Source organism: Ranitomeya imitator, chromosome 4 (genome assembly GCF_032444005.1).
Source record: "Ranitomeya imitator isolate aRanImi1 chromosome 4, aRanImi1.pri, whole genome shotgun sequence".
Lineage (NCBI taxonomy): Eukaryota > Metazoa > Chordata > Amphibia > Anura > Dendrobatidae > Ranitomeya > Ranitomeya imitator.
The window spans coordinates 414,621,374-414,639,493 of record NC_091285.1 but is presented as its reverse complement, the minus strand read 5'-3'; the positions used below and the strand labels follow the sequence as shown (position 1 = coordinate 414,639,493).

General features: G+C 44.8%; 1 protein-coding gene across 1 annotated transcript; it reads right to left on the bottom strand.

The window, feature by feature from the left end:
• Positions 1-16,419: 16,419 nt before the first annotated feature.
• On the bottom strand, positions 16,420-17,451 carry LOC138674537 (uncharacterized). The gene has a single exon (XM_069762360.1). The coding sequence runs from the start codon at positions 17,449-17,451 to the stop codon at positions 16,420-16,422; it is 1,032 nt and encodes a 343-aa protein (XP_069618461.1).
• Positions 17,452-18,120: the final 669 nt, after the last annotated feature.

Below are 18,120 nucleotides of genomic sequence, written 5' to 3'. Positions count from 1 at the left end.
TCCTGGACCATGATTAACATTGTACTGTATAGAAAAGAAAAAAAAACAAAGGTATAAACTGGGATATAAACTGGTGTGCATGTAAGTGCATGTTCATACTAGCCACTAAACAGAAAAAAACAAAGACAGAAACACAATTATTAAATACCCTGCAGTAAATAAATACAGGGTGGGCAGGTGGGCCTTTTGTATGGATACACCTGTGTGGGCCATTTATAAAGTTGGATAAAAAATGGCCGACTTCAAAATGGCCACCATGGTCACCACCCATCTTGAAAAGTTTCCCTCCTCCCATATACTAATGTGCCACAAACAGGAAGCTGATATTACCAACCATTCCCATTTTATTTATGTGTTTCCTTTTACATGGCCTACCAAAGTATATCCATATAAATTGCCCACCCTGTACATTAAAGGGTAGCCAACATTATTTTAGTGTCAATAGTTTTATAATGAGAAGTCCAAAAAGCTCAAAGTGGCGTGATGGTCATGTGCCAGCATAGTTGGGTCACATAACTTATCTCGGGAGCTTTGGGATGTGAAAACAATGCAGACCAAAACAGTGTGATTGTAGCTCCACTCTTTTCCATTTGCCCTGTCTTAGATCTGTATCATGTATAAAACACTATAAGACTTCAAAGAAGGAATACAACACACAACCTCTATTCATTCAAACAAGAAATTGTTTAAACGAGTCCTCCACTACCTGGACAACCTCTATGTAATAGAGGGGAGACTTGCAAAATAAAAGTAGCAGATATTCACCTCCCATACCCTTCCAGCGATGTTGTTTGGGGCTCCCATGACATTGGTGAGCCCTGCAGCCAATCACCAGCCACTATTGGGCTGCTGCCCTCCAATATCTTTCATTTGTCCAATATTCATTTGGGGGAAGTGAAAAACCAGTATGCATGAGACAAAGCAAATTTTATAAAATTGTCTTTGATAATATTATAAAACTGGGAGAATTTATTAGAGTGAAATCAAATTTTACTCAAATTTTACAAAAATGTGTATTTTCCAAAATGCTAATTTTTATTTTTTTTTGCAATTCACTCCACATGAGTTCAGGAAAATGGTGGGCTGCTGGCTGCCTTTTGATTAACTGTAGAGGGCTGGCAAAAGGCTAAAAAAACAACAACCTACTACCTTACGGTGCCCCTATTCAGCTACCTGCACATTCACTCTCCCTCTTATGGTCCTTGCTCCTCTTCTTCCCGCCACTATGTGTTGAAACCTTAGGCATCTTCACTCTAGGTCAGGACTTCATAGTTTCAGCTGGAAGTATCGGCTTAGATAAATAGGCACAGGATGATTCTGCGTATGTGCGTTATAAAGTTCTGATGACATTGTGACGTCAAGACATGCACTATGACCTTATGACCTGCATTCTAGACCGAATATTATGGCCGTGACTAGACTAGGGACACCTATGTACATGCGTAGGCATGTCCTGTGCCTGATCACATACAAAAGTCACATAATTAGTGCAAGGTGGCGGAATGAAAAGTCGCTGAGAACTGTACAGGGGAAAGTGAGCAATAGAGGTGAGCTGTTAGTTGAATATTAGTTGGTCTATTCTTTTTTTCTATATTTATTAAGCCCTGGGATTTCCTTAGACCCCAAAGCATAGTAAGGGACAATCAATTCACGGAAAATAAATTAGCTGCAAATCTAATTTCCTTCTAAAATCCCTTCAATTTCGCAAATTCGAATCTCTTCAGATCTGGTGATCTGTAGTTGTGCCATACACAAGGTATGGAGGTTGCTGTAGGGAACCTATGGTCATAAACCCACAAGCAAGAAAATATACCATAGTTTAACATTTGTATCTTACTGTGTATATAAATTCCTTTCTGACATGAGTATTACACAAATCATGCATTATTGCAATTTTATAAAATCTAAACCTTCAAATGAAATCGAAATACAAAAAAATCCCAAATGCTGTAGAATTTTAGAATAGCACAGTCATTTATTGCAAAAACAGCAAAAAGGTTTTCATTTCCTCATACAGTGTATCATTCATCCAGCGATTAAACAAGAGCAAGGAACAGAAGCCACATGATGTGGCTGTGTCTCCCTGGTACTTTTCCTGGGCAATGCTTCGAAATATTGAACTTTTTGACCCTAAGACGTGTTATATGTGAGTCTCACACCAGACACACGGCAGACTTAGCAGTTCCGAGAAGCCAACATTGATGTAGTCTGTGTGCCCAGATGTGACGTCAACCTCAGTTCCCAAAATGAGGATTATTTTTTCTTTTTATTTCCTTTTTATAAGCTAGACTGCCTGAACTCTAGACTGATACATTATATCAAGCTTTAAGAATTATCTTGAAAATGGTAAGGAACTGAAACACAAAATATGTTTGAAAATTACATAACTTTTCATTTATGAAGTGATTATGCTTTTGTCACATAGGGCCAAAAAATAATTAATTATAAATGTGAGTGAAACTCCAGGGACTGACTCAGATGATTTACAGTAAGAATGGCAAAATAAAACTAAAATCAATGGACAAATGCACAATGGTGAAAATGTTGAATCATGAGTTCCAAATTTTATCCACATGGTGGGGCATTTATGTGGATACATCTAAATATAATGAGAATGGTTGGTGATATCAACTTCCTGTTTGTGGCACATTAATATATGGGAGGGGGAAATCTTTTCAAGATGGGTGGTGACCATGGTGGCCATTTTGAAGACGGCCATTTTGGATCCAACTTTATTTTTTCCAATGGGAAGACGGTCTTGTGACACATCAAACTTATTGAGAATGTCACACGAAAAACAATGGTGTCCTTGGTTTTAATGTAACTTTATTCTTTCATGAGATATTTACATGTTTATGACCACTTATATCATGCTGCCCATTGTGTTGGATTGTCAATGCAACCCTCTTCTCCCACTCTTGACACACTGACTTTTTTGGAAGTGCATTGAACAGCAAGGTGGATTGCTGCTGAGGGGAGAGAAAAAAAAATATTCTTTAAATCTTCAGCTTGGCGAGTGTGAACGAGCTGAGTGTGACCTGAGCGTAAGTGTGAACGGTGGTAAGTGTGACTTGTGATTCAGTGAAGAGGTATTTGGAAAACCTTTAACAAATACCTGTGTGAATTGGTGTGAGTTGCTGAATTGGGACTAGCTATATTCGCAAGGGGTTAATTTAGGGTTGTGGCTCATAATCAAGGGTTTATAAGGGGCAGCTGGTTGGGGTTCAAGTCCATTTTGGAAGTGAATTGAACAGTAAGGTGGATTGCTGCTGAAGGGAGAGAAGAAAAAAATATTCTTTAAATCTTCAGCTTAGCGAGTGTGAACAAGCTGAGTGTGGCCTGAGCATAAGTGTGAATGGCGGTAAGTGTGTGACTTGTGATTCAGTGACTTTGGATTCAGGGAGTTTCCAAGAGAGGAATTACTGAATTGCTGTCTGTGTTTTATTAATAATTTGCATTTATTTTTTACTTAACGTTTCTGTGTGGTGCAATCCCCATTAGGAAATGTTCTCCACTATTGCTAATGCCATCCAGTGCACATCTTGCCACATGTATGCAGTCCTTGATCAGCCGGTCAAGGGTGCATACTGCTGTGCGAGATGTGAGCACGTTGTGCATTTGGAAACCCAGATTCTGAATCTAAATGTGCAGCTAGCAACACTGAGATCCATTGACAATATGGAAAGGAATCTTCTGCTCACTGAGCAGAAGCTCAATGGGATAGATGAGGCGGGGGATGGTAGGATGGAGCTGCAGGACAGTGAAGCAGCAAGCTGGGTGACAATTAGAAGGCCGGGTAGAGGGAAGAGTGCCAGGGAGGCTATTCCTGATCTGGCACACCCCAATAAGTTTGCTAAGTTGGCAGATGAGGAGGGTGCCAGTACAGGGGTAGCACTGCTGCAGCCAGGCTTGTCCTCTGAAAGCCAGAGGAGTGACTGCTCCAGTAAGGAGGGAAATGGGAGAGCAGGGCAGGCCAGACAGGTGCTGGTAGTGGGGGACTCAATTATTAGGGGAACAGATAGGGCAATCTGTCACAAAGGCAAGGATCATCGAACGGTGTGCTGCCTACCTGGCGCTTGAGTCCGACACATTGCTGATCAGGTGGACAGATTACTGGGAGGGGCTGGTGAGGACTCAGTGGTCATGGTGCACATTGGCACAAATGACAAAGTTACAGGTAGGTGGAAGGTCCTTAAAAACGATTTCAGGGAATTAGGCTGCAAGCTGAAAGGAAGGACCTCCAATGTGGTATTTTCCGAAATACTGCCTGTACCAAGTGCCACGCCAGAGAGGCAACGGGAGATTAGGGAGGTTAATAAGTGGCTCAAGAATTGGTGTAGGAAGGAGGGGGTTTGGGTTCCTGCAGAACTGGGCCGACTTCTCATTTGGCTACAGGTTCTACGCTAGGGATGGACTGCACCTCAATGGGGAAGGTGCAGCTGTGCTGGGGGAGAAAATGGCTAGAAGGTTGGAGAAGTGTTTAAACTAGGGACTGGGGGGAGGGTATTCATTTTATAGAAGGGGAAGATAGTGCAGATAGAGACCTGGGCACAAATAAGGAAGTTGGGGGTGGCGGTGGCATGGGGGTGGGGTTAGATCAATTAATAATTTAAGAAAGAATAGAGGTGCAGAGGGATAGATAAAATGTATGTATACTAATGCCAGAAGCCTTGCCAACAAAATGATCGAATTAGAATTAATGGTGTTGGAGCATAATTATGACATGGTTGGGATATCTGAGACATGGCTGGATGAGAGCCATGACTGGGCTGTTAACTTGCAGGGTTATAGTCTGTTCAGAAATTACCGAATGGATAAGCGAGGTGGAGGTGTGTGTCTATATGTAAAATCATCCTTAAAACCCATCCTGTGTGATAAGAAAGGTGAATCTAATGAAAATGTAGAGTCCCTGTGGGTGGAGATAAAGGGAGGGGGAAAAAATAATAAATTACTGATAGGGGTTTGTTATAAGTCTCCAAAAATAATGGAAGCAACGGAGAATATCCTCATAAAGCAAATAGATGAAGCTGCGAATCAAGGAGAAGTCATTATTATGGGGGACTTCAACTACCCTGAAATAGATTGGGGAACGGAAATCTGCAGTTCCAGCAAAGGTAATCAGCTTTTGACAACTATGAGAGACAATTACCTTTCACAATTGGTTCAGGACCCAACAAGAAGGGGGGTACTGCTAGATTTAATACTAACCAACAGGCCAGACCACATATCAAATATAAGGGGGAATAGTGATCCCAAAATAATAAGTTTTCATGTATCCTTTAATAAGATGTGTAGTAGAGCTTGCCGAGCTGCTCCGTCTACTTGTGGTGGCTGGGGCTTGGTACTGCACATCTGCCTCCTATTCAATAGAAGGCGGATGTGTAGTACCCTCCTGTGGCCACTAAAAGGGAGACGGAGACACTCAGAGCAGTTGATCTGCGGGGGTGCCGGGTGTCAGTCCCTGGCCGATCAGACATTGATGGCTTATCCTATGGATAGGTCATCAATGTAAAAGTAGTGGCTCACTCTTTAAATAACTTTGGTAAAGCACCACAGTGGTGGTACTAATGTAAGGTCCCTGTCCCTTGTTCTGGCTCTCATAGATTTGCATTGAGAGCTTGTGACATTACTTCCAGTCAAAAGTTGGGGCCACAAGATGGTGCCGTGGGACCAGATAGCCACCAGGAAGAGCTGAAGATGGCAGGTACAGGTATAATACTAAGTGCAGGGATCTTGTATTAGTAGCACCACTCCAGCACTGAAATAAAAAAATGCTGAAGAGGTACTTTAGATCTTCAAAACCACTCTTGAGCACTAGAAGACAATATCGATTTTACTAATTGCATCCCAATTGTGCAGGCCGTATACCAGACACCTATTTGCTGGAGGTTGCTGAGAATGGTGTAATAAAGGTGAGTGTGGGACCAGCCAAGCGGTTTCACTCTCGTCAACCCAGTCTCGCCGACCCTCACGTAATCTCCTGATATCTTCCCTCACGTGATCTCCAGTCCTCCCAAGACCTCCTTCTCTCCTCCACACTTATTCGCTCCTCATCCAACCGCCTCCAAGACTTCTCCCGAATATCACCCTTCCTCTGGAATTCTTTGCCCCAACACATACGACTATCAACCACATTCGGAGCCCTGAGACGGAACCTGAAAAACCATCTCTTCAGGAAAGCCTACAGCCTGCAATGACCCCACTGCATCCTCCCCACTAACGGAGCTACAGCCTCACCAACACCAGAGCTCCAGCAACCATCGACCTACTGTCTCCTTCCCCATAATCCTGTAGAAGGTCCTCGCCCCTCTGTATCAGTCTGTCATTGTTAGTTTGTTTACTGTAAGTGATATCTGTTACTTCTCATGTACAGCACCATGGAATCAATGGTGCTATATAAATAAATAATAATAATAATAATAGTAGAGGGGATACAAGGACACTAAACTTCAGGAGGGCAAATTTCCAACTGATGAGAGATGATCTTCGTGCAATTAACTGGGATGATATCCTGAGACATAAAAATACACAAAGAAAATGGGAGACGTTTCTTAGCATCCTGGATAGGACCTGTGCACAGTATATACCGTATGGGAATAAACATACTAGAAATAGGAGGAAACCAATATGGCTAAATAGAGCTGTAAGGGGCGCAATAAGTGACAAAAAGAAAGCATTTAGAGAATTAAAGGAAGTAGGTAGTGATGATGAGGCATTAAATAAATACAGAAAATTAAATAAATTCTGTAAAAAGCAAATCAAGGCAGCAAAGATTGAGACAGAGAGACTCATTGCCAGAGAGAGTAAAAATAATCTCAAAATATTCTTTAACTACGTAAATAGTAAGAAACTAAAAAATGATAGTGTTGGCCCCCTTAAAAATAGTCTGGGTGAAATGGTGGATGAGGATGAGGAAAAAGACAATATGCTAAATGACTTTTTTTATCAGTATTTACACAAGAAATTTCCATGGCAGAAAATATGATAACAAAAATTCCCCATTAAGTGTCACCTGCTTAACCCAGCAGGAAGTATGTCGGTGTCTAAAAATCACTAAAATTTACAAATCTCCGGGCCCGGATGGGATACACTCCCAAGTACTGCAGGAATTAAGTACAGTCATTGATAGACCATTATTTTCAATCTTTAAAAAGTCCATAATAACAGGGTCTGCACCACAGGACTGGCGTATAGCAAATGTGGTGCCAATATTCAAAAAGTGGACAAAAACTGAACTCGAAAATTATAGGCCAGTAATCTTAACCTCTACTGTGGGTAAAATCCTGGAGGGTATTCTAAGGGATGCTATACTGGAGTATCTGAAGAGGAATAACCTCATGACCCAATACCAACATGGGTTTATTAGGGACTGTTCCTGTCAGACTAATCTCATCAATTTCTATGAAGAGGTAAGTTACAGACTGGACCAAGGGAACCCAGTGGACGTAGTGCATATGAACTTTTCAAAAGCTTTTGATACGGTGCCACACAAAAGGTTGATACATAAAATGAGAATAATGGGGATAAGGGAAAATATGTGTAAGTGGGTTAAGAGCTGGATCAGGGCCACACAGTATGGCTGAACTGGATGGTGTATCTCAAACTTGAAGAAATAGACTAAAGGTACCTTCACACTCAGCAACTTTGCAACGAGAATGACAACGATCCGTGACGTTGCAGGACGTGACGTCCTGGATAGCGATCTCGTTGTGTTTGACACGCAGCAGCGATCTGGATCCCGCTGTGCCATCGCTGGTCGGAGCTAGAAGTCCAGAACTTTATTTCGTCGTCAGGTCGGCGTGTATCGTCATGTTTGACATCAAAAGCAACAACGCCAACAACGAGCATAGGGGGTGTCTCAGCGTCTCCTTCTAGCCAGGTAGGCGTGTTACATTACAAAAGAAGACGCCCTCAGCCATGACGGCCTGGGAGGGAACTTGCAGCAGGAACAATGGTAGCTGGGCGTCTCCCTGTGAATGCAGATAGGCCACAGCGGGATCATCTGTAGCTGCGTTCCGAAATATAAACCGCGACACTACTCCTTTGCAATCACTTGTGCGTCCTCCGCCACCTACGAGCCTCACGTGAGCGTCCTGTTTGGAAATCCAGAACTCTGCATCGTCTTCGTTCTCTATCTCTTTCAGCTTATCAATGGTAAGTATATCTTTGTGCTGTTTGTTTCATCTGCCATGCAGCAGTGCTAATTTATGTGTATTGTAGAGTGATGTATACTACATCTCTGCAGAGATCTGTTTGAGCTTGCAAGTTTGTTAACAAATACGCTTTTTTGTTGGCTGGCAGCCATTTTTAGCATTCACTATATGGAAAGGTAAACAAATACGTTTTTACGCTTGCTGGCAGCCATTTTGAGCTTTCGCTTTATGGAAAGTGTATTGTAGAGTGATGTATACTACATCTCTGCAGAGATCTGTTTGAGCTTGCAAGTTTGTTAACAAATACGCTTTTGCGCTGTAGTATTGGCCGTTAGTGGTCATTACTGGGTAACAAGGATTTGGTGATGTGGTGTGTTAAGGTGTTCACCAACAAAATGGCCACCGCCAAATTTACATTTGCCATCCACAAAATAGCCACCATTAGAATTAACACTTTTTCCACCCACAAAATGGCTGCTAACAATAGGAAAAAGCACACGGCCCATCCACAAAATGGCTGCTAACCATATGAAAAGCACACGGCCCATCCACAAAATGGCTGCTAACAATAGGAAAAAGCACACGGCCCATCCACAAAATGGCTGCTAACAATAGGAAAAAAGATATGTACCACTCCCTGCCCTGCTTGTGGAAGATCAAGTCTGCCGATTACAGCAACCGCTACAAGAAGAAAGCTGCGTACGAGAAACTGGTGGCCCTCTACAAGCAGCATCATCCCACTGAGACGGTGGATGAAAACATTGTGCGGAAGAAGATCCAGGCTCTCCGCACAGTGTACAAAAAAGAAATCAACAAGGTCGAAAAGTCCATGAAGTCTGGGGCCGGAACCGACGACGGCTATGTGCCCGAGTTGTGGTACTATGACCTGCTGGCGTTCACTCGGGACCAGGAAATCCCTCGCCTGTGCCAGACCATGACAAGCCTTTGTGCGCCATCTGCTGAAGAGATCCTGAGTCTCCTGACGATCATGTAAGTACCCCATAGCTTCCCTGCTTGTAACATGCCGTGTGTCTTGTATGTTTATGAGACTGCACGGTTTCCAATAATAATTCACGTTTTTCATGTTTAATCCACCAGTAAATAACAGTTGCCACTTCCTGTTCAGATAAGTATGTCCAAACAGTCCTTCCCTTCCTTTAAATGCTGTATTTCAAAAGTCTAACATAAATTTAAATTTTGTGTCTTCCGCACATTCGTACAGTATAGTAAAGTAGTTCAGCCCAGCTCTGTAAGCTCTGTAACCCCTGTGGTTTGCTTCCTAGATAACTGTTCCTCATAGCTTCCCACGGACGGGCATAGAGGTGTTGGGGAGGTGGGGGCTCTCTAAGGCTGATTTGTTTGTATGTTATTGACTTTTTTTTTTCCTGTACTCGCAGGTGCCTCCTCAACAGCTCCAAACACCGGAAGGCAACGATGACGAGACCCCTCAGTCCTCCATAAGCCCGTGTGTCGAGGAGCAGACACTTCCACAGTGCCCATCTCTCAAAAGAAAGGCGACTGCGGGCACACCTGTGGATCTCCTGGCACTGGCCAACAACATTATGACCCAGCTTGCCACAACCTAGCTCACCGGATTCCCATCCTTCGTTGCAGAACGGTTAAACAGATTGGACATTACCCAGCGAATGCACGCGGAGAGAGTAATGTTTGAGGTTTTGAACGCGGCAGCCGCAGGCAAACTGAGTGAGACATCAACGGTGACCAGCAGCGACCGTCAGCCCAGTGGCCAGTTTTATTGGGGACACCAGCAAGAGCCCATGAACAGCACTCCTGTCCGCAGACCGGCCCCACATCATTTGCAGTTCCGGACACCACCTCCCCCCCCTTCTTTTGGTGACTTTTCGCAAGGACCTTCTACAGCCACACACCAGTACAGGGAGATGGACACCTACTATCAACACCTGTAGTGTTCTTGGACTGAAAAAGATAGAGACTTCCGATTCATAAGCACTTTATGTGTTCACACTGCCGTTTTTTTTTGGTTCTTCATTTACCGTTAGCTTTGTGGGCCAAATTTTTCACTAGTTACTGTTGCAATATGTTAATAAACTTTATAAGCTTCACATGGTCTCTTATCTTTTGATTTATTGTTTACATAGTCACATAATGTATAAGTGAATATATTATATATATATATATATATATATATATATATATATATATATATATATATATATATATATATATCTGGAAAGCGCTAGGGCAGAGGTTGCTGCGGACTCCCTGGATTCATATGTTTGATACAGAACTAGAGTATGTGCATAGATAGATATATTTATGTAGACATTGAGACAGAAAAAGAAATTGCATGGGTCATCAACAAAATGGTACACGAGAGCACATCAACCCAATAAAATGTATTCCATAATACATGGTACAAGGAAATGGCAACAGTTGCGCTACTGCTGGAGATGCTGCCATGGGACAGTGTTATGAAAGGCAATTCAGAATCACAATGGACATGGAGGTCAGAGCACATACAGTGAACTGACAATAACCCAAAATAATAGAACGAGCTCTGAGACGTGGGAACTCTGCAGACCGCAATCCCTAAGCCTATCAAACCACACTAAAGGTAGCCGTGGAGCGCTCCTGACCAGAACCTAGGCGCCTCGTCACAGCCTGAGAAACTAGCTAATCCTGAAGATAGAAAAATAAGCCTACCTTGCCTCAGAGAAATTCCCCAAAGGAAAAGGCAGCCCCCCACATATAATGACTGTGAGTAAGATGAAAACACAAACATAGAGATGAAACAGATTAAGCAAAGTGAGGCCCGACTAGCTGAACAGAACGAGGATAGGGAAGATAACTTTGCGGTCAGCACAAAAACCTATAAAAAACCACGCAGAGGGGACAAAAAGACCCTCCGCACCGACTAACGGTACGGAGGTGGTCCCTCTGCGTCTCAGAGCTTCCAGCAGGCGAGAAAAACCAATAAAGCAAGCTGGACAGAAAAATAGCAACAAAATAACATAAGCAAAACTTAGCTTTGCAGAGCAGCAGGCCACAGGAATGATCCAGGGAAAAAACAAGTCCCACACTGAAACATTGACAGGAAGCATAGATCAAAGCATCAGGTGGAGTTAAGTAGAGAAGAAGCTAACGAGCTCACCAGATCACCTGAGGGAGGAAACTCAGAAGCTGCAGTACCACTTTCCTCCACAAACGGAAGATCCCAGAGAGAATCAGCCGAAGTACCACTTGTGACCACAGGAGTGAACTCTGCCACAGAATTCACAACAGTACCCCCCCCCTTGAGGAGGGGTCACCGAACCCTCACCAGAGCCCCCAGGCCGACCAGGATGAGCCACATGAAAGGCACGAACAAGATCGGGAGCATGGACATCAGAGGCAAAAACCCAGGAATTATCCTCCTGAGCATAACCCTTCCATTTAACCAGATACTGGAGTTTCCGTCTTGAAACACGAGAATCCAAAATCTTCTCCACAATATACTCCAATTCCCCCTCCACCAAAACCGGGGCAGGAGGCTCAACAGATGGAACCATAGGTGCCACGTATCTCCGCAACAATGAACTATGGAATACGTTATGTATGGAAAAAGAATCTGGAAGGGTCAGACGAAAAGACACAGGATTAAGAACCTCAGAAATCCTATACGGACCAATAAAACGAGGTTTAAACTTAGGAGAGGAAACCTTCATAGGAATATGACGAGAAGATAACCAAACCAGATCCCCAACACGAAGTCGGGGACCCACACGGCGTCTGCGATTAGCGAAAAGTTGAGCCTTCTCCTGGGACAAGGTCAAATTGTCCACTACCTGAGTCCAAATCTGCTGCAACCTGTCCACCACAGTATCCACACCAGGACAGTCCGAAGACTCAACCTGTCCAGAAGAGAAACGAGGATGGAACCCAGAATTGCAGAAAAACGGTGAAACCAAGGTAGCCGAGCTGGCCCGATTATTAAGGGCGAACTCAGCCAAAGGCAAAAAGGACACCCAGTCATCCTGATCAGCAGAAACAAAGCACCTCAGATATGTTTCCAAGGTCTGATTGGTTCGCTCGGTCTGGCCATTAGTCTGAGGATGGAAAGCCGAGGAAAAAGACAAGTCAATGCCCATCCTACCACAAAAGGCTCGCCAAAACCTCGAAACAAACTGGGAAGCTCTGTCAGAAACAATATTCTCTGGAATGCCATGCAAACGAACCACATGCTGGAAGAACAAAGGCACCAAATCAAAGGAGGAAGGCAATTTAGACAAGGGTACCAGATGGACCATCTTAGAAAAGCGATCACAGACAACCCAAATGACTGACATCTTTTGAGAAACGGGAAGGTCAGAAATAAAATCCATAGAGATATGTGTCCAAGGCCTCTTCGGGATCGGCAAGGGCAAAAGCAACCCACTGGCACGAGAACAGCAGGGCTTAGCCCGAGCACAAATCCCACAGGACTGCACAAAAGCACGCACATCCCGCGACAGAGAGGGCCACCAAAAGGATCTAGCCACTAACTCTCTGGTACCAAAGATTCCAGGATGACCAGCCAACACCGAACAATGAAGTTCAGAGATAACTCTATTCGTCCACCTATCAGGGACAAACAGTTTCTCCGCTGGGCAACGATCAGGTTTATTAGCCTGAAATTTTTGCAGCACCCGCCGCAAATCAGGGGAGATGGCAGACACAATTACTCCTTCCTTGAGGATACCCGCCGGCTCAGATAAACCCGGAGAGTCGGGTACAAAACTCCTAGACAGAGCATCCGCCTTCACATTTTTAGAGCCCGGAAGGTACGAAATCACAAAGTCAAAACGGGCAAAAAACAATGACCAACGAGCTTGTCTAGGATTCAAGCGCTTGGCAGACTCGAGATAAGTCAAGTTCTTATGATCAGTCAATACCACCACGCGATGCTTAGCTCCTTCAAGCCAATGACGCCACTCCTCGAATGCCCACTTCATGGCCAGCAACTCTCGGTTGCCCACATCATAATTACGCTCAGCAGGCGAAAACTTCCTGGAAAAGAAAGCGCATGGTTTCATCACTGAGCAACCAGAACCTCTCTTCGACAAAACAGCCCCTGCTCCAATCTCAGAAGCATCAACCTCGACCTGGAACGGAAGAGAAACATCTGGTTGACACAACATAGGGGCAGAAGAAAAATGACGCTTCAACTCTTCAAAAGCTTCCACAGCAGCAGAAGACCAATTGACCACATCAGCACCCTTCTTGGTCAAATCGGTCAACGGTTTAGCAATACTAGAAAAATTGCAGATGAAGCGATGATAAAAATTAGCAAAGCCCAGGAACTTTTGCAGACTTTTCAGAGATGTCGGCTGAGTCCAATCATGGATGGCCTGGACCTTAACAGGATCCATCTCGATAGTAGAAGGGGAAAAGATGAACCCAAAAATGAAACCTTCTGCACACCAAAGAGACACTTTGATCCCTTCACAAACAAAGAATTAGCACGCAGGACCTGAAAAACCGTTCTGACCTGCTTCACATGAGACTCCCAATCATCCGAGAAGATCAAAATGTCATCCAAGTACACAATCAGGAATTTATCCAGGTACTCTCGGAAGATGTCATGCATAAAGGACTGAAACACTGATGGAGCATTGGCAAGTCCGAACGGCATCACGAGATACTCAAAATGACCCTCGGGCGTATTAAATGCAGTTTTCCACTCATCACCTTGCTTAATTCGCACCAGATTATACGCACCACGAAGATCTATCTTTGTGAACCAACTAGCCCCCTTATTCCGAGCAAACAGATCAGATAACAATGGCAAGGGGTACTGAAATTTAACCGTGATCTTATTAAGAAGGCGGTAATCTATACAAGGTCTCAGCGAACCATCCTTCTTGGCTACAAAAAAGAACCCTGCTCCTAATGGCGACGATGACGGGCGAATATGCCCCTTCTCCAGGGATTCCTTCACATAACTGCGCATAGCGGTGTGCTCAGGCACGGACAAATTAAACAATCGACCTTTTGGGAATTTACTACCAGGAATCAAATTGATAGCACAATCACAATCCCTATGCGGAGGTAGGGTATTGGACTTGGGCTCATCAAATACATCCCGGTAATCAGACAAGAACTCTGGGACCTCAGAAGGAGTGGATGACGAAATTGACAGAAATGGAACATCACCATGTACCCCCTGACAACCCCAGCTGGACACCGACATGGATTTCCAATCTAATACTGGATTATGGGCTTGTAGCCATGGCAACCCCAACACGACCACATCATGCAGATTATGCAACACCAGAAAGCGAATAACCTCCTGATGTGCAGGAGCCATGCACATGGTCAGCTGGGTCCAGTATTGAGGCTTATTCTTGGCCAAAGGCGTAGCATCAATTCCTTTCAATGGAATAGGACACTGCAAGGGCTCCAAGAAAAACCCACAACGCTTAGCATATCCCAAGTCCATCAAATTCAGGGCAGCGCCTGAATCCACAAATGCCATGACAGAATATGATGACAAAGAGCAGATCAAGGTAACGGACAGAAGAAATTTTGACTGTACAGTACCAATGGTGGCAGACCTAGCGAACCGCTTAGTGCGCTTAGGACAATCAGAGATAGCATGAGTGGAATCACCACAGTAGAAACACAGACCATTCAGACGTCTATGTTCTTGCCGTTCAACTCTGGTCAAGGTCCTATCACACTGCATAGGCTCAGGTTTAAGCTCAGGTAATACCGCCAAATGGTGCACAGGTTTACGCTCACGCAAGCGTCGACCGATCTGAATGGCCAAAGACATAGACTCATTCAAACCAGCAGGCATAGGAAATCCCACCATGACATCCTTAAGGGCTTCAGAGAGACCCTTTCTGAATATTGCTGCCAGCGCAGATTCATTCCATTGAGTGAGCACTGACCACTTTCTAAATTTCTGACAATATACCTCTATCTCATCCTGAGCCTGACAAAGAGCCAGCAAATTTTTTTCTGCCTGATCCACTGAATTAGGCTCATCGTACAGCAACCCAAGCGCCAGGAAAAACGCATCGATATTACTCAATGCAGGATCTCCTGACGCAAGAGAAAACACCCAGTCCTGAGGGTCGCTGCGCAAAAAAGAAATGACGATCCTAACCTGTTGAATTGGGTCACCAGAAGAGCGAGGTTTCAAAGCCAGAAATAGTTTACAATTATTTTTGAAACTCAGAAATTTAGTTCTATCTCCAAAAAACAAATCTGGAATAGGAATTCTCGGTTCAAGCAAAGAATTCTGGACCACAAAATCTTGAATATTTTGAACTCTTGCCGTGAGCTGATCCACACATGAAGACGGACCTTTAATGTCCATTGCTACACCTGTGTCCTGAACCACCCAAATGTCTAGGGGAAAAAAAAGACAAAACACAGTGCAAAGAAAAAAAAATGGTCTCAGAACTTCTTTTTTCCCTCTATTGAGAATCATTAGCACTTTTGGCTTCCTGTACTGTTATGAAAGGCAATTCAGAATCACAATGGACATGGAGGTCAGAGCACATACAGTGAACTGACAATAACCCAAAATAATAGAACGAGCTCTGAGACGTGGGAACTCTGTAGACCGCAATCCCTAAGCCTATCAAACCACACTAAAGGTAGCCGTGGAGCGCTACTGACCAGAACCTAGGCGCCTCGTCACAGCCTGAGAAACTAGCTAATCCTGAAGATAGAAAAATAAGCCTACCTTGCCTCAGAGAAATTCCCCAAAGGAAAAGGCAGCCCCCCACATATAATGACTGTGAGTAAGATGAAAACACAAACATAGAGATGAAACAGATTAAGCAAAGTGAGGCCCGACTAGCTGAACAGAACGAGGATAGGGAAGATAACTTTGCGGTCAGCACAAAAACCTATAAAAAACCACGCAGAGGGGACAAAAAGACCCTCCGCACCGACTAACGGTACGGAGGTGGTCCCTCTGCGTCTCAGAGCTTCCAGCAGGCGAGAAAAACCAATAAAGCAAGCTGGACAGAAAAATAGCAACAAAATAACATAAGCAAAACTTAGCTTTGCAGAGCAGCAGGCCACAGGAATGATCCAGGGAAAAAACAAGTCCCACACTGAAACATTGACAGGAAGCATAGATCAAAGCATCAGGTGGAGTTAAGTAGAGAAGAAGCTAACGAGCTCACCAGATCACCTGAGGGAGGAAACTCAGAAGCTGCAGTACCACTTTCCTCCACAAACGGAAGATCCCAGAGAGAATCAGCCGAAGTACCACTTGTGACCACAGGAGTGAACTCTGCCACAGAATTCACAACAGGACAGCTCCTGGCCCATTGAAAAAGTCACAGTACTTCTCCCTGCAAATCGTCGCATCATCAGAGTTCCTTCCGGATCCAAGACTTTCCAAGCCTGAAACCCTGTGCTCGTCTAGACGCCATTCACCCTGGGTTACATCTCCGTTTGCAGGGTCAACAGAGTCAACATATTGTGGAGGGCTGTATGCACTGGCATCACGGCGCCGTAGAAAGTTGTGCAGGACGCAACAGGCAGGCACCACAGAGTCAATAGACGAGAGTTTCATGTTCAGTGCAGTGTGGAAAACCCGAAATCGGTTTGCCATAATACCAAAAGCATTCTCCACAAAGCGTCGAGCTCTGGAAAGTCTGTAATTAAAAATGCGTCGCTCCGGTGTCAGAGTTTTCTGGGAGAAGGGCTTCAGAAGGTTGGGATGCAGTGGGAACGCCTCATCTCCGACAAACACAAAGTTCATGTTTTCAGTAGTGTCGCTCTTGCGCAGCAAGGCCAGTTTGTGTTCTTTCAAGCGGTCCCCAAAATCGGTGAGCTCCAAAACTCCTCCATCAGATACTCTCCCGTTGATCCCTACAGCCACACTTATAAATTCATAGTTTGCATTAATGAGGGCCATGAGAATAACGCTGAAATAACCCTTGTAATTGTAGAAAAATGAGCCGGAGTGTGGTGGTTGGGTGATGCGGACATGTTTCCCATCCAAGGCCCCACCGCAATTTGGGAACTGCCATTGCTGCTGAAATCCATGGGAAATCTGTTTCCAATCATCCTGGGTCTCCGGGAAAGGCATGTAAGTGCGGTGTAAAGCTGATATGATTGCATTACATGTCTCTGGGATGATGACGCTGAGCAGGGATCGGGAAATAGCTGCGCAGTAATGCAAGTCTTGCATAGACCTGCCAGTGGCCAGGAACCGCAGCGTGACAGCCAGTCTCTCATCCACAGGGACAGCAGCTCGCATCCTGGTATTTTGCCACCTGATAGAAGGTTCCACAGCAGCAAGTAGCACATTAAAGGAATCCTCCGACATTCGCAGGTAGTTCCTGAAATCATGCGGGTTGTTCTCCTACTGTTCCCTTATTAGGCCCATATGGGACAATTGATTCCTCTTCTGCAGCCACTGTCTGGTCCACATGCGGCGCTGTCGCTTAGTACGAGTGTTCCGCGTGTGAGCCTCCTGCTGGCGGTGAGCTTCAACCAACAAGGCAGCCGCTACAGTCTGCCTGGGACTATGAGGGTCTTGAGACAGCACCTGCCCACAAGAACCTGCACAAGCAGGAGGTGCTGCGCCGCATTGCTGGGCAGATGGAGAGGCGACTTGGCATCTGCCGCAGTGCGCTGCAGCTGCGCAAGAAGTGGGCAGACCTGACGTTTAAGACCCCACAGCTTCTGGCAGAGTCGCGGGCGGAGACAAGTCGAGGCAAGTACCAGTATGGGGGAATCGGGTGATGAACGCTGCCGGGACAGGGAAATCGGGAGACTCGTGCTCATGGTTGCCAACTTGTCCTGGAATTCCCAGAAAAACATGCCACTTTTTCCTCATGTCCGTATTGTCCGAGAGGAAAATGCGGCGTCCGTGAAAAATGGTCAGGTCAGGGGTTCCAGAATCTCCACCAACATATAAAATTTTGGGATGTCCGCAATTGCCGGGAGGGGGGAATCAGGAGACGCGCGCTGCCGTGAGGCGCTTCCTAGTGAT